Source organism: Hippoglossus stenolepis, chromosome 10, assembly GCF_022539355.2.
Source record: "Hippoglossus stenolepis isolate QCI-W04-F060 chromosome 10, HSTE1.2, whole genome shotgun sequence".
In the NCBI taxonomy this organism is placed as follows: domain Eukaryota; kingdom Metazoa; phylum Chordata; class Actinopteri; order Pleuronectiformes; family Pleuronectidae; genus Hippoglossus; species Hippoglossus stenolepis.
This window is the reverse complement of record NC_061492.1, coordinates 7764644-7781883: the sequence shown is the minus strand read 5'-3', so window position 1 is coordinate 7781883 and position 17240 is coordinate 7764644. Positions and strand designations below refer to the sequence as shown.

At 41.0% G+C, this 17240-nt stretch overlaps 1 protein-coding gene across 2 annotated transcripts in view; it reads left to right on the top strand.

Moving 5' to 3' along the window:
• The window catches only part of stxbp6 (syntaxin binding protein 6 (amisyn)), a 58976-nt gene extending 48781 nt beyond the window's left edge, over positions 1 to 10195 (top strand). For both annotated transcript variants that reach the window (XM_035168430.2, XM_035168429.2), the window contains 2 exons: positions 6097 to 6254; positions 8695 to 10195. In XM_035168430.2, the coding sequence (XP_035024321.1) occupies positions 6097 to 6254; positions 8695 to 8718 (182 nt within the window). In that variant the 3' untranslated portion in view covers positions 8719 to 10195. The remainder of the gene's footprint in view (positions 1 to 6096; positions 6255 to 8694) is intronic.
• The last annotated feature ends 7045 nt before the right edge of the window (positions 10196 to 17240 follow it).

Genomic DNA, 17240 nt, shown 5'->3' with positions numbered 1-17240 from the left:
ATTCTTAAAATTAAACAAATAATATCTCCCTATATGAGATATCTACAAGGGGCACCCGATTTCCATCTGAGATTAGCATCAGCAATATGTTAAGTAGTACTATAAGAAACATTTGAAAGTCTTATTATAATTAATTTTGATTTCTAAAAGTTTAAAATTAATCCAGTTTTCTAAATGTCTGAACGGCGGCTGTGCTCCTGGCTCTCAGGGACTTAACTGACCCGTGTTGTTGATTTTACAGAGCTGTGCTGTAGTTACAATTTACACACACACAGATTCCCTCTGTGTGCTCCCAGTGAGCACAGGGTCAGCATTTCCCGTGTGTGTGTGTGTGTGTGTGTGTGTGTGTGTGTGTGTGTGTGTGTGTGTGTGTGTGTGTGTGTGTGTGTGTGTGTGTGTGTGTGTGTGTGTGTGTGTGTGTGTGTGTGTGTGTGTGTGTTAGCACTGTGGGGGTTCAGTACACGCTGGAAGGGAATTTAAGTTTCCATTAAAAGGCTGTGTGAGTTGTGCTCACTTTCCTCCTTCCTCACTGAATGTGCAGAGGTAATTCACACTTTGATACAAGGTTGATTGAATGATTTCTTACTTTTCTATACTTCTTGATATAATTTGAAAATAGAATAACATTGAAGCTCAGTAAAGACTCTAATGATGGATATCAGTATGTGCTTATGTGCTCTGTGAACAGAGTTTTCTCTTCATTAATACCTAGTAGCTGTTGTTCTGTCAGTGCTGAGGTGCTTTAAAGACAGAGTGTTCCATGTCTGGCTGATGCCTTTTAACCAGCATGACTAAACAAAAGGCCAACTCAGTAAGAAAGGCCAAACCTTCCGTCCAACAGAAAAGTGTCAGGGGCAGATTGATCTCCTTTGCTTTTTCCCCAGTTTGACGAGATTGAAGGTGTCATTCGGTTGCTACACGTCCAAAATAATAATGCAATAACAAGTGTGTTAGAAGTGAATCAAATGTGGATCATGCCAGAGGGGCCAAAAAGGTAATAGGGCCTCCACACTAACAGATTTATTACTGGTTATAATAGGATCATTTGTCTGAAGCTCAACATTGATTCCCACATTTTATATTAACAACCGAGTTTATATGCCGATGACGAATGTTCAACAAGTTGAGGTCCTACGCCTGCGGAGGTGGGAATGAGAACGTGCAGCATTGTGCTGCCTAGTCGACTCTGATTTAATGTATATGAGACATATACAGTAAGCTGTACTTACGGATATAATATACTTCATGGTGGAAAGGGGGGTGTTATTGGAAATATAGAGAGAACTGCCCTCTATGAAAGGTGTTTAGGGGGTGACCATCGAAAGAGTGAATTAACTGTATGGGGAATAACTACAGGAATAATGTGAAGGAAAGTGATTGGATAAGAGACTAGGGAGAAATAATAGGTGTGTATCAGGATTGCCAGAGGGAGGTGACCTCCCTGGAACCTCTGCTATAGTTTGATCATATGCTGCTGCAGGTAATGTACAGTAATGTCAGGATTTGCATGAATTCAACTGCAGCAGGGGGTTCTCTTGCAGCAGGAGCAGCATGACCCATGTGACCATTACAATCGCCTGCTCTGTTTTTTTCTTATTTTAGACATAATCCATCTGAAAATAGGATACTTAAACTTGACTTTGTAGTATTTAATGAAATAGGAAACAGTTTACACATGATAAATAAGGGACTATAAGAAAGTCAGATTAAAATATTGTTCGATTTTTATGTCGTCAGATAAGAAATCGTGTTAAATATCAGTCTACAAAAGCATTGAAAGAACCTTGATGCAACCATGATAATTTTATTTATCCAACCGAAATACATTCAAAGATGTTCTTTTATCACAAAACCAATCAAATTCCAACCAAGATAATGGTTTGGATCCTTGTGCACTCATCACACAAAATAAATTGATACTTTTTAAAAGTATTTTTCAGTTTCAGTACTTTTCTGGATACTGGATACTACTTTTTAACCAGTGCACTGCTGCCCGTTGTAAGTGTGTCTGTTTGGAATGGGCCGTTTGCTCGGCCTGTGGTGATGCTGAACCTGACCTGCAGTAATTGAGCTCACCAGTAAAGACCTGCTCCAGAGCCCTGAACCCACTACATCGCTGCTGTTCACCTGTTTATTCAAAGTTCAGCGAAGCTCGACTCAGTCTGCAGAACCCTGGGGAATCAGTTGTCGTTGCTGTTGACGTGAGCGCGCTGTTGTCGTTATCAACAGCATCACAATTAAGTTGATGCTACAGAGCGCCGGTCGCCTGTTTATTCAAAGTTTGTTAATATTGAACACATCACGTGTCACAATTGCACCAAATTGACACTGCACTTCCTTCTGCCTTTAACAATACACATGTCAAGTGTGAAGCCGATGAGATGATCATCAGACAGAGATTTCTGGAAGTAGTTGTTTCATGGACCACACACAGTTGAGCTAAATGTAAATACGAGTTTAAAAAGTGACCATTAACTTGGTTAGAAATATATTTTTGTTTGTGCACTCAACTGTATTAGTCAGATCAACAACCAAACATGAGGATAATGTAATCATGCTGTATGTCCTCTCTGTGAACTGAAATTACATAAACCTCCAGTAAAACAAGTGATCTCATAAGAGCAGAAACCTGGGGAAAAGAACGCCCTGGTTTAAAATAATAGCAATTACACTTTACTATAAAGTAAAAGAGACCCTGGATGTGATTGAGTGGGGTTGCGATCACTTAAAGAAGTCCTTGACGGAGCGCTTCGTGTTTCTTGTGAGTGAATAACAGCAGCCTTAAAGCCCTCTGGTAATCTCTGGGTAATAAGGAGACGTTTTTGATGGAACTTGTCGGAGTGCAGATAAGTATGTAAGGAAATTATTGTAAGAGACACACACTCTCTCTCTCTTCAAACACCCACACATTGCACCCCACAGCATTATCCCTGCACTGGGGTGATATGAGCATGTACGCTGCCAGAGTGAAAGTATGAAAGGCACTTCATCATCTTGTATCATTTGCATGAATCTGTTTTGTGTAGGTGTTTCTTCTTGAAATTAACCATCCGATCCTGTTTGCCTCGGGAGTGAATATGAGTTGTTGAGTGTTTATTTTCTGACACGTTCCTGTTGATGTCCATCAGCAGTGTAGCCTGTAATCTCGCGCCTACAGCTGAAGTGGAAAAGGAGAGAAGTTGACGTTGAATGATTTTTCCTCTTCCTTGTTATGTTTCTTTGGCCCCAGCTCCTATTTTCTACAGTATTTTGTCGATGGAAAAACAACTTCCCCCTTTTCTTGATTCTCCATTGTTAAAGAAACCCTGGCTTATTGTGAGGACATCATGGGGTACAGCAACAAAATTCCTTGTGCATTTCTGAGAGAGGCGTGTCATGGATCAACAACGTATGTGGATGAAAAGGCTCCTCTTTTAGATCCACCAGTGCAGCAGAAGGGTCATAATGGGACAAACTGTGAACTCCTGCCTCATTAAAACTAAGACTGAATTAATACCAGCGAATCCCCAAAGTGAAACAAAAGACCTGCTGTTCTCCCCACTAATAACAGCGATTGCTGATGTGTTACCATTTTAAGTTGAGACACACTAAAGCCGATCACAGCGGTGGCACCGCGTAACATAAACCACTCCCACACACCTTTTTTTTTTCTGTAATTACATCCTCCACTGGGGGAGCCCACGCTGCCGCCCACCACTGATCTAAAGAGAGAAGGAAGATGGTGCGCAGACATGTTCTGTGGGTGAAGGGTGTGGAGAGGGTGGGGGGTGTGGGGGGGTGATATTGAGGGATGATGGGAGTATTACTCCCTGGGTTACTCTCCAGGAGGAGAGGATTAAGAGGAATCTGTCTGAAGGTGAAAAGGTCTCCTTTCTAGTGAAGACCTAAAGCCACTGTGAGAAAATGTTTCTTCTTCCCCCCTCAGACAGAAGCGGAGCAGGAATGTGTTGTATGTGATCTGGAATCCTCATTTTCCAGGTATTGTGGTTACATAACTTTGCTCATGGTGTCATAGTTCAAAGGTAAGAAAGTACAGGCCTTGTTGAGCCCTATGAGACACATTGTGATTTGTAAATATGGGCTATACAGATACAATTGGATTGATAGATTGATTAAATACTACATCCACGTTGTCCGGTGTCATTTTACTGTTAACTATGGTGTTTAGTTTTAAATTTATTAATCGGGTGAGGCTTAGTTCACCATAGGTCCAGATGTGTTCCCGCACCTGTGGTTCATTTGCTGTAATCTCTGGAAAACTAGCTGATGTAAGACTTTCCATTTCCTCTAGTGCGTGGGTATGAATTGCAGTGTGTCCATCTGTGTGGGTCTGCGGCACATTTGTGTGTCTACACCAAATTGCTTTGACTTTATCAAGTTAACTTTCTTGTGAAAGAAAAGCAGCTGGCCTCGCCGTCTGCTTTTGGGGCTGTCTTATAACCCACTGCAGTGGAACTGTCCCAATTACCTGTCACTCACTACCTGCATTGATGCTACGGGACATAGACTCACTATATTGTAGTTTCCTGTGGGAAAAGATGGTCGGGTCTTAATACAGTCAGTACCTTCAAGCTGTTGCTCTGTCTATTTCTTCTCCTCAAACTCATTTACTGTTTATGTGAGAATATCGTTTCCTCTGGCTTATCGCATCACCTGGTGAGTTTCTTTATTATTTTGAAAACTTTTCAACTTTTTTTGAAATTGTCTGCAGGAGTAGACAACAAAGTTATGAATTCGGCGTTTCAGCAGCCTCTCGCTAACAATTCAGACCGGGCCGAAGCAATAAGAAATAGGGAGAAGGTCGGGTCGCAACTTTATACCCAAACCCAATAGAGAGAAAACGAATCGAGCTGGACCTGAACCCAACAGGCATTCTGTGTTTTCTGTTTGAACCCGACTTGAGTGGGATGTTTTCCATGATTACAGGCATGTGCACTGTGGAAAAATCAAGTAGAAAAGCCTCCGAACCCAACTTGACTGGGTGGGGTATCCACACTCTTAATAACAAATGCCATTTGGTGTTTTTACAGCAGCTGATAAATCGCCATACTCAGGAACACATGTTTTAAGACATGCTGAAAGTAATTTAGTCTCACAATCAATTTTTTTATTCACTTTTGTAAATGTACCTTATTAGTATCTTGCATCCAGCGACAGCCATTGTCAAATAAAGTAGTGTTGAATTTATTATGTGTTGCTCTCATTTTTAATAATCTCTGTTGTAATTAAAAATGACTTTTCAAGACGTCTCTTTCCGGCCAACTAAATAGCAGATCCCATCAGTAGTAGGTGACAACTTTAAAAACAATGCAGATATTTTCTCACACTGGCATCCTGTCCTCGGGTACATTCATATATATATATATATATATATGTGTGTTAATGACAGATTATACCCCACTGGAAGAATGCAACTGTATCGCCAACAAAGAGAAAGCAGCAGGAAGATTGCTGTTCCTACTCGAGTTGTTAGCGTAGTGCATAACAGCAGCACCCCCGACACGCGGTGGATTAATGGCTTGTCAGGAGACACATCCGCGGGGCTGCCACAGCTCTCTGAAGATGTGTTCCGTCTTACAGCCACTGCTGATTTCTCTCCAGGGCTGCCAGTGAGCCAGAGCCCACACGTCCTCTCTGTGTTGCACTATTGGTTAGAATAGAGAAGAACAATCCCAGAGCCGGCACCGAAGCAGCGCTGGATGTCAACAGAAATGACATCCTCCCGTTTTAAAGAGACTCTAAATCCAGCATTGCATGTGTCGCCGTTGCATTCCTTTAAGTTTGAAAAGGTTAATTTCACTTGCTCTTTCCTTGAAGTAAATCAGCTTTGAAGAAAAGTCATTAGCCACCTTCCCTCGTTGGCCCTGATGGAAAGCCATTTACTTTTTCATGTTTTAGTCCTCCACCATTAACAGGAATACCCTGGGTCACTGATTGGACGACACCCATCTAATGTCACACGCTCATTTTTCACAGCCGCTCCCCTATATTGACCAAAGGACTGATGATCTCCTTCCTTTTTTGTCTTTTCTCTTTCACTTTCTTTATTCTCTTTGCCCATCTGCTCTTCTCCCTGGTCCCCTCTGTTATCTGCAGGTAACAGTATACTCCACTCAGCCGCCGACAGCGTGACGAGTGCTGTGCAGAAGGCCAGCCAGGCTCTGAATGAGCGCGGTGAGCGATTAGGTCGGACCGAGGAGAGGACCGCAGACATGATGAACAGTGCCGAGCAGTTTGCTGTCACTGCACACAAGGTGAGTGCATGTGCGAGGAAAGATGCATTACAATGCAAAGCCTCAGGGTGTTTTAACACAAAGCTTTGAAATGTTGACTTCGGGTCTAAACTTATTCTATTTCAGCCAAAAGATGAACATTTGACTTAACCCATTAAGACCTAAGGTGCAGAATAAAATTGCCCCCTACAACCTGAGCGTTGTTTGGAAACGACCCCCTAAAACCTGAAGGTCTTCTGGAGAGCTGACAGAATATCCAATGTATCTCAGCCTCTGAAGCAGATAAAGATAAAATAGCTTAAACATTTGGTTTGCAGTGTAAATCACTGTTGTGTCCCTCAACTTCATAAAGAAAAAAGAGAGACCCCCTCCTTCCTCAGGGCTCAGCAGGAACATCATCTGAATCTTCTTCATTGTTGTTTTCATGGTTGTTTTCGTCAATGAAACACTGGTGTGCCCTGCGTCAATATCGCTCCTGTCGCTAAGATCGTCGGCCAACGTCTGAAACAAACTCCCATCATACATTTCACCTTTCCCTAGAGTATTTCAGCGAATCACGACGTATTTCATCAGTCTGGAAAACAATGACATCGTGGATAAGACGCAGAGGTCTCATGCGGCTTAGAAGCACAGAGACATCGCAGCCGGTCTTAAAGATATAAACACACATCTGGTCTTTATGGGTTAAACAGAAAAGTTGAAGTTCTTTGAAACTCCGACCTTTCAGCAGAGTTGCTCTCTGCTGTGGGAAGATACGTTTGATCCTCTCCTCTCGTTTACTCTCTTTTCTCGTCTCGCCTTATGCTCCATCTGTCCCGTATCTCATGTTTGTCAGGAAAACCACTAGCAAGCTGTTTAATGAGGTTATAAGGATAATATGATTATTTTTCTTCAAAACAAAATGAAAACATCTATTGCTTTGTAATGAGAGCACCTGATTATGACCAGCAGCCTCTCTAATAGCACACAGGATAACACCCACCCCTGGTTTTGCGGCTTGACATGAGCCCGCTGAAGTGGTGTCACTGACTTCAATAGTAAAGCCATTCACTACCCACTGAAATGACTGTTTTGAGTGATGCATAACGCCGCACCAGTAATGGAGGGATAATTGAAAGACATTTGAGGAGCCTTGCGCGGCTCTTACTGTTCACAGATGAGCTTCCCCACTGTGATGAATTACAAAAGCTGTGATAAGCAGAGAAATATGTCTCGGCTGCGGTGGTTTCTGGAGAAAACGACAGCAGGACCCCCACGAAGAATCACTCGATTGTCTGCATTTCTCATTTCACTTGCTGCCATTAGCTTTTTTTTTTTGTAATCATTTCCTTTATAACTTATCATTTATCCTGCATATTAATATCAAACTCATACTGCTGCATGTCTGGAGCCTTCTGCTGAAGGCAATAGAAATGGTGAAAGAGGTCAATCCTGCGGGAATCAACAAACTCTAACTCCTGCACTTTCTCATAATTCTGTTTGAGAATGACTTTGGCTTGACAGGAGGTTTTATGAAGGATTTGAGTTTCTCTGCAACTTGCGTCATCTGCATGTGTTTAAAGTGGACCTCTGCACATAGTGTAACTTTAAATCAATGCCCAGTGCATCTGAAGTGCTGTGACAGGGTCACCTTGCTTCTTCTCCTTTGTTCCCTCCTGTAATTCCCTCACTGCGCCTCACTGCATGACAGCAGGCGATTTAGCTGCTCAGTTTGAATCAACCTTTCTGCATGCTGCTCTGCTGCCCCCACTTGTTCAGTATGTAGAATTCAATTCTCCTCATTCTACTACAGCATACCCCATACTGTGTGTGTGCATGTGTGTGGCCCTGCTATTACTCATATTGTGAGGACCTTAATCTGTTTACACACTCACGTTATGGGAGCTTGTCGTCCTAATGGGGAAAAAAAGCCCAGATAATGTACATTTTAAGGGGAAAACGTTTTAAGGTTTAAGTTAGGGTTAAGCAAGTAGTAACTATGGTTAAGGTCAATTTAAGTCTATGTAATGTCCTCTGAAGTCATGGAGACACGGCCGTGTGTGTGTTCCATCCTTAATTGTCTTCTGTAGCTCTGTATTAGTTTGGTGTCCCCGGTCATCTCTCTAACGACCCTTCAGCCAAGACCCATTAGAACCCTTGTTAATGAGATAAATGAACCTGCCTCGTCATTGCCTGAATACAAAAACACCAGGACCCCTTGCCTGCCTTCCAGCACCTGTGTAGTAAACCTCTGCTAACAGCTTATAATTATTCTGTGGATGAGCTCTAAAGTCATCTAATCTGAATTAAAATCACATTTCCTCATTTTATTCGTTCATATTCTTGTTTTCACTGTGGGGGACAGTGGTCAGCCTGTTGCATCTGCTCATTATTTCAAGCTTTTTACTCCACTTGAACACTGTCTTCTTGTATTACTCATGGTATTATCCTGTAACCCCCCCCCACCCCAATCTTTCTACAGCTTGCCATGAAGCACAAGTGTTAGACCACTGCCAAATCCGACTGGGCTGGGTGGGGTTTCACCTATCGCCAGTCGCTGTACAGAAGAAGGATTCCAGATTTTATTCTTTTTAAAAATCTTTAATATTATTACTATTTGTTAACAATGTTAACATTTTAATGTTTTGGGGGTTATTGTGCTCTGGTGTGTCCTCTGGGGACGATGCATCGATCGGATGGCGGGACGAGACGTGTACAATGCTCCTTCAGACTGTCAACAGAACGCTTCATGCTTTTGTTTTGCCCCAAAAAAAGGTTCAAACTTTATTTGATAACTACAGTCGCCCAAAACAACCCCCTCCTGTTTTCATGTGCTCAGACACTGATGTGTGTTCACGTGCTGCCAAGTCATCATCGCTTCACGACGAAGAATAGCTTGTCTTTGCAGATTATCCAATGTTAACAGTTATTTATGAGCCCTGCCGTGTTTGAGCAGTAGCTTTGTGAGCCTGAGCCTCTCATGGAATCACAGGTGTGGTTCTGGATTGTGTGCTGCCATTACCACACAAATATGTATAACACACACACATACCAGACAATGGCCTGCATTTTCTGCTCTGATGTTTACTTTGCACCCAGATAATTATTGAACACATCCAGAAGAGCAACACGTCCGTCTGCGTGACCAAATCCAAAAAGTGTTGATTCTCACTCTTCTGGTCTGTTTTTCTGTCAATGATTTCAAATTCTATTACAACAGTATTCGCCAAAAATGTTTTCAAGATATTCACAAACTGCCGATGACGCTGAATAAGGTGTTTCTGATGACATAATATAGAACAGGATTGAAATGTGTGGGTCTCTGTTAGACTGTTAAAAAAACAACCAAAACAACATGGAATACAGCCGCCAACATTTTTGGAAGTGTACTTGAAGAGCTCATTTTCTGATTAAGCTTTTTTCATTATGATAATTTAAGTTAAGTGAGGGGATTTCAGTGAACCAGCTTCTGCGTTGTAAAAAGCAAAACATGTGATTCTTCTCGTACTGTTATCTCAGTGTCCGTAGAGCTAATACGTCCCATAAATATGGGGCGTTTTGAAATTACTCCTGGCTGTATTTCCACTTTAAACATCTGTTAGTCATCTCTTGTGCTTTTTGTATAATTTGGATTGAATAATATTCATAATAATGATGTTTGTACTGATAGATAAAGGACTAAATGTCCCAAATAGCAGCAGCAGCGGTGTTTGATAGTTTATTTTTCTGTGCCGGCGTCACACTGCCTGTACCTTTGGCTTCCTCACTGGCAAGATATCACCCTCAACAATGTATTTGATTCTTTTTTTTATAGTTTGAATTTTATAATTCATGATGTTACTATACACTGACAACTTTTATCTTGCAGAGCACTGTTGAGTTCATAATGAAACGTTCCAGTTGCCTAACTCTGTGTGCTTTTATTCCTCTCTCTAACACTTTGGATGTTTATTGTTTTAATAAAAAAGACATATAAAAATGAATTTAATATGCAGTGTCCTTTTTTTAATTAAAACCATCTTTAGCACTTCCATCAAACAATGGAATCAGAAGTCTGCTTTGTTGGGTATTGTGTTATTGTCGTATTTCTGTATTTCTACATACGTTCCCTTTGAAAAGTCACATTTTCTTTGTCTCTGTCCTCAACCAAAAGTTTTGGTAACATTAAAATACTGTATACTGTGTTCATACTACAGGGGAAAGAGATGCAAAGCAACAGTATGAAGTTGAGGGTCAAATATTTGCATTTAAAATTACTACTTTTATGCAATTGATTAGTTGTTTACTTCCTAACTTTACATCATTAAATATTACTTGAGCCTTGTTTCACTAGGTTTGAATTCAGTTTGTGGTCAAACATTGTGTATGCAACACATATATTATTTATTGTAGATGGTAGTTGATCTTTCATTTCTGTCAACCATAGAAAACTGTACGTCACCAAAAAATAATAAACATTATACTTCTTCACATTGTAAAAATGTAATGTAAAGATATGTTTTAAGATTTGGGTATAAGGTTAGGCCAAGGTAAAAGTTAAGTGTGTAGGGAAGTCGTCAGAGGATAGAGTAAGTTAATACCCCTTCTCTCTTTCCTTATCTCTCTCTTTCCTTATCTCTCTCTTTCCTTATCTCTCTCGCTCTCGTAGTTGAGGTAAATACTGCCCTCATGTGGTCTGCTTAAAAAATATTCTTTATTGCAAGTAAGCTATAAACGACCCTGCACAGGTCATTATGACAAATTATTTGAGCTTGCCGTGATGTCAAATAAAAGGTACTTTTCATCAAATAAATTACTTTATTCAATAACTAATTATATAAAATGTTATTCATTTTAATATTAATGCATAAATAGTCTATTAAGAGGTGGCAAGGGGGGGTTTGGACTACAATACACAGAGTTCAGATTTTTAATTGTCTTTATGACCTTGTAGGTTCATAGTATTATAAATGCTATGTGGTCAAAAAGGTTTTATTATGCAAAAGAATATAAATAATATCTAGAATACTGTCATTTTACATTTAACACTTTTCTCTAATACATCTTTGAGGTATTAGTCTGTGAAAGATATTAAAGTGTATTTATATAATTTGATTTTACAACATTGATGGTGTAGCAAGAGTGATTAAACTATTACTTTACCATATAGGTCATATTATTCCCTAATATGTCTGCAGCCTCCAAACTGCTGGATTCTCCAATTCCCATAATCCAAATCAACACTGCAGTATCTTTTTATCTTTTTTTTTCTTAGCCCCTCCATGCATGGTAAAGACCCACATCTTTCAAAAACGCACTGGAGGCTTCCATTAAATATTTATACTTTTCAAACCCAAGCTGTGATAACCCTGTTGTTGTTTCGAGGCTTCTCCCGACTTCACACAGCTCCTCTCCAGCCACGGAGGACGGTATCAAAGTGTTTGCACAGACTGAGCAGTTCTCTCCGTGACGAGTAAACTGACCTCTGTGCTCAAAACCAGTTTCCTTCTAAGGGAAACTTGCTTTGGATGAGTACCGAGCCAGATTTGCTTTTCATGCAGACAAGACAGTATTATTCAATATTTATACCCACCATGAATTCATATTTATATCCATAATTAAGATAGGCTTATTCATATTTTGTTCAACATACCAGCACATAAACAATACGCAATAAACAACAGACCATAAACAGAGACAATTGGGAACGTTAAACCAATAATAGATAACAGATATTACATTTTTGTGAACTCAGTTCCATAAAAGACATTGAGTTTTGTCACCATTCCCTGTGGACTGAGGGAAGAGCTGGTGCATGTATGTATCAGAGTCAAATGACCAGATATGAACCTTATCCAAACATCTGGGTTATCCTCTCCTCCCCTTGCCACCTCTTAATAGTATTTTATTCTCCCGGTTAATGATGTGGGCCAATCTGGCAAGCAGAACGGTAGTAAGCATAAAGCAGTGCTGATATATATGTGATCTATAGCATTTAGAGCTGCAGAGCGGTAGGTAAGCACCTCATAAAAGCCTCTATGCAGGACTCGGCTGCCATTACTCACACTGCCAGCTCCTGTGAATTACCCCTCGCTTCTGAAACCCACCTCTAATCGCTCAGCTCCCCGCTCCCTTTCCGTCCCTGCTCCGGCAGCACAGTGGCTCCACGTCTGTCCATTTTTTTAAACAAGTGATTATTTGTGTATTTGTTTTTCACGTTCAATGTGTACAAAGAATACTTCACAATTTAGATTCAGCAAACCACTGGAGGGAGCACTAGCTTTGTGTAAAGATCAGCTCTCTGCTTTACTGCCCAGTGGTGCATTGATCAGTAGAACCAGTTTTTTGGTGTAATGTATACATTGATTGCAGGTTGAAGGCGTGAATTAAGGGCAGATTGAGAGTCGCTCAATCCCAGTAATTGGTACAGTGAACGTCTTGACAGGGACCTGAGTTACAGGGAGCATCCTGCAGACGGAGCACAACAAACACCAGGAGTCTGGAGGGAGGTAAACGTTCAATACGTTTGCGAATGTATCAATTCTACTAACTCTATCAATTCGACAGAGTAGAGCTTGTCCTGTAAGATATTCTGGGTGTTGTGTAAATTGTGTTATTACTTTAAATAATAAGGACCGACAACAAAGATAAACATAATGATCTAGTAGAGAAAAAGCAAAATATCACAACATGAAAGTCTAGGTAGAGATAACATTGAGGAACTGAAATGTATCTAAGTACTAAATTTAGCTCAATTAAAAGTACACAAGTGTTATCAGTAAAATATGTTGATAGAACAGAATAAGTATTCTTCATGGAGGAGCCCAACCTCTCTAATTATAGACATATATTGAATTAATTACTACTACTGATTGACTGACTGTAGTTTTGCCTATATTATTTGCTTTATATGCTGTAGGTAGTTAAATATTTTAAAATGTAAATATCTGTCATAGTTTTTGATGTAAAAATCTTGGTTTGCAAAGTAACCACCAACATTAAGTCCTAAATAAATGTGTCTAAATTAGGAAAAATGGAAAAACTCAAGTAACTTTTAATTAAGACTCATTTCAAGACCTTGTTTTTCACATGCATCATTAACATCAACACTAGAGTGGCTGACAAATAATATTGTGGCGATCTGTGAGCCGGTCGATGTGATTGGACAGTTGTCTACAAAGGCTCATGGGAGTTAGGTGTCCTAGTTAAATATAACTGTTTTTGTCATTATTCTAGTGTTTTAGTTTTCTGACTTATATTCTGGTTATGTGTTTATGTGTTAAGGGTAAGTTAAGTTGTATTTTTAGTGCTAATAAAGCCAGTGTGACTGTTGGGTATGTGATGTGTTTCATAGGTTCCTCTAACAGATCATGTGAAAATGTCAAATAAATCTTGCAACTTGCTGTAGGTTGTGAGCTAATACTTAAAACTTAGTTTCTTCCAAACGACTTGGCCACAATGTGATAATACCATATTCCTTGAGTGAACTTAGCACTGCAGACTGTAGAAACTGTCCAGTGAGGTTTCACCTTGAGAGGTGCATTGACATTCCTGTCAGCCGGGGAGTCTGTGCCACATCAGCAGAGGCTCAGTGGCTGCCTGAATAACTAACTGGACAGCCAGCCTGGGGGCAGCTCCTTTTTTTAATCTGCCAGCCTCCCCAAAGCTCCACAGGAGTAATTACAAGTTACACCCAGTGGTGAGAAGCCCGAATGAGTCGGGCCTGCACCTATATTTCTCATTATCGCGTACAAATCTCTGCAGGGATTTCCAGAGTAGTCCTATTATTCAGGACTGGGTTTTTACCTCAAAGTCAAAGTTGAATTACTGCAGCAGGATATTTCCTTTGCCCCCAAGGTATTCTGGGAATTAGGATTCAGAGTAATGTGTCTGGACTGGAGTCATTTACAAACTGATTCCACTGCATAACTTTTGAACACCGTACAGGAACAGCTCTGCCTCAGTGTGGCTTGTATGTTCTTTTTTGGGAAATGGAAAATATAAAATGGTAAATGTCTCTATGTCTGTATTTATATAGCAGATTTTCTAGTCTTGACTCAAAGTGCTTTGCCATTCACATTCACATTTATACAGTGCATCTCTCTATCATACCTCATTCATGCACCGAGGTTCTGTATCTTGCCCAAGGACACGTGAAATGCTTAGAGACCTTGTGAGCCACAGAAAAAAACTGATTTATTACCAAAATGTGAGAGTGCTGTGGAATAATGTTTTGCTTCTCTGCACTGATGCATGGACAAAAGGAGGCCAAGCCCTTTTTTAATAGCCAGGTATTCCAAGGGCGATAAATGAAGCACAGAACATTTAGCAAGTAATTACTCGCACGTCCACGTAGCCTTGTACTGGTCACATAAAAACGTCAACCCTGCAATCACTTTCCCCTCCAACAAGCACGTGTACAGTAGATCTCCACTGTAACGGGAGTCCCATCCAGACTGTGACACCTTGGACATCTGATAATGACTTTTGAAATGAAATGATTTCAAGAAGAAGTAGGAGCTATACGTGTGTTGCCCGCCTTAATTAACGGCTGTAATCTGAGGTTGAGCCTGGGAGCCAGTCCGGGGACGAACTCCACAGACCTCCCACATGACACGCTCCTAAATCCAGTGCACCTTTTGTAATAAGGTGTTTAAACTGTCAGCCCTCTGCCCACTCTCTCGCTCTGCTCCACTCGTTTGCTAACTCAGCTGAATCGCCGCTTCCAACGCTTTTACTGTGCCGCTCATAAAACAACGTCATGAGTAAGTTCACCTGCAGAAAGTTCCACGAAGCTCCAGGGCGGCTCTGTGGAGGGAACGGCCGTTTGGCGTGGTTCTGAAATCTGATGTCATTGTGTTCCGTGAATCTACGTGTCGACCTTTTGGTCTTTCAACGTGTCTTCTGGGGCCAGATGTTGAGGTTTCTCTTTGCTGAGTGCAGCTGGAACAGCTTCACTGCTTGGTTTCTCATGAGTGGATGTTATGGAGCTGGTGTCACTTGCTGTGGTGGATGTTGTGGTGTCTTCTGGCTGTTTCTGTTTACATGGTGATGTCATGTTATTTGTGCTTTACTCGTTCTGAATTTCTTATGCAGGCTGTTGCTTTTTTCCTTAATGACTTTTTGGCACCTGCATCCTGATGATTTTATTCTTTTCTTTTGAATTATAATAGTTTGTTCATTTGTCATTTGTCCTCCATCTTTATTGCGTTGGCTTTGGTGTAGGGTTAGAGCGAAGGACGAGGTAAAAGGTTCAAGTCAAATATCAACGTGTACATTCCACATGAGAAGGGTGAGTAAATTCTATGGCTGGATGGAGGGACTTTATTTATTTATTTAATGATCTGGAAATTGTATTACAGCAGCAACATGTTTTTTTTATATATACTGCAAATTTACATTTCTACAGAAAATACTTGGAAACATGTACTAAACTCTTTTCTTCAGCTTAAATTATGAAATGAGTATTGTTTTGTTTTGGAGTGATGGAAATAACAAAATCTGAATACATTCAAACTTGATGGAAAATAACACAATCAGCAAAACAAGGCTTAAAACAGACCAAAGGTTAAACACAGGACGACCCTGACAACTGCTTGATCTTGTGTAATGTAACACTCACCCACACAGAGTAAAGTCACCTCATGGCACCAAGCAGCCACAGAGTCAGCAGTTTCCTGCGAAGCTGAATGTGGACGGAGGATTCTGTAGATTTTCCCTGCTGCCGTCCAGACCTGTGAATCAACAACATTCTATGTAAAACTCTACAAGTATGTTTGTTGTTCGTCTGGGCAGGAAAACCTTAATATATCAACAGAGTGAATCAGTAGTTCATGTAAGGAAGAGGCAGAGGCTGAACTGGTAGAGCTCGGGAAGTCACCTCGGCGCCCTGCCCACAGTGACTTGGCAGATGTGTAGCGAGGCGAAGTGCACAACAGCTGCTTGCTCTAAATCGGGACGCCCATCCTCCCCGTCCTCCCCTCTGCCTTTGAGTTCCCGTGGAGTGCAATGTCAGCCGCGCTGGAATCATCGTTTGTTACCCTGATACGTATCTGCCTCACATAGCTCACTCTCACACTTTATCTGGAGTTGCTTCCTCTGATGTGGAAGTGGCTCTGAATTTACAGACTTGTTCTCCTTCTGCACTCTTGAGTTTTTATCCATGCTCAGCTTTCTGTTGAGTTGGTGTGTTATTCTGCATCGGACCAGGAAAAGACCCCTAATATAGTTTGCTAGTGTTTATTGGGGAAAAGGGAAAAAGCATAGATTGATACATTCTCTGTTTAAAGGATACAACGACCACCCTACACTTCTGCTGAAGATGAGAAGACAACGGCTTTTTAGAAGACAAATGGGGGCGGAGGGAAGACATCTGCAGTGACCCACTTCCATGTGTACATTTGTATGCTTTAATGCCACAGTGCAGTATAACGTACACAGGATTATTGCTGTTATACAAGGTACAGAACAATAGAAATCCCAGTTATCTGTGAAAAAAAACAACAACTGCAGTGTAAACCACGCAGGACAGATTCTGCAGTAACACGGTCTCCTTTCATGTCTCTCCCACCTTTAAACCTTAAAACATACAGGAAGGAAAGAAGGAAATCATGATGTATGCTGTCATGTGTGTGTGTGCATATATAAACACACAACCTGTAAGACTCGTGCTATGATGTAGCGTCGTCATTGAGCTAGAGGCCCCGGCCCCTCCAGTGTTTCCAGCTGTTTTACAATATTGACTTGACTGAAGAAACAGATTGGCTTTAAACAAGCACTGACACGCAATCTTTCCCTCTTCTGGGAGCACTCACAGCCCCAGCTCTGCCACAGGGATGGAGCCCCCCCGCTCAGGACACACTATATCAAACTGGGGATTTCTCCCCGGAGATATATACAGCTGTTTCTGGATTAAAGGTGCAGACCTTCACATTTTAGTACTTTTTGTGTGATAAAAGTATACAGAATAGAAATGGTTTGTTTTAAGCTCCAATCTCTGCTCGAGACAATTTATTATAATGACCTACCAACATCCTCTCCTTCAAACCT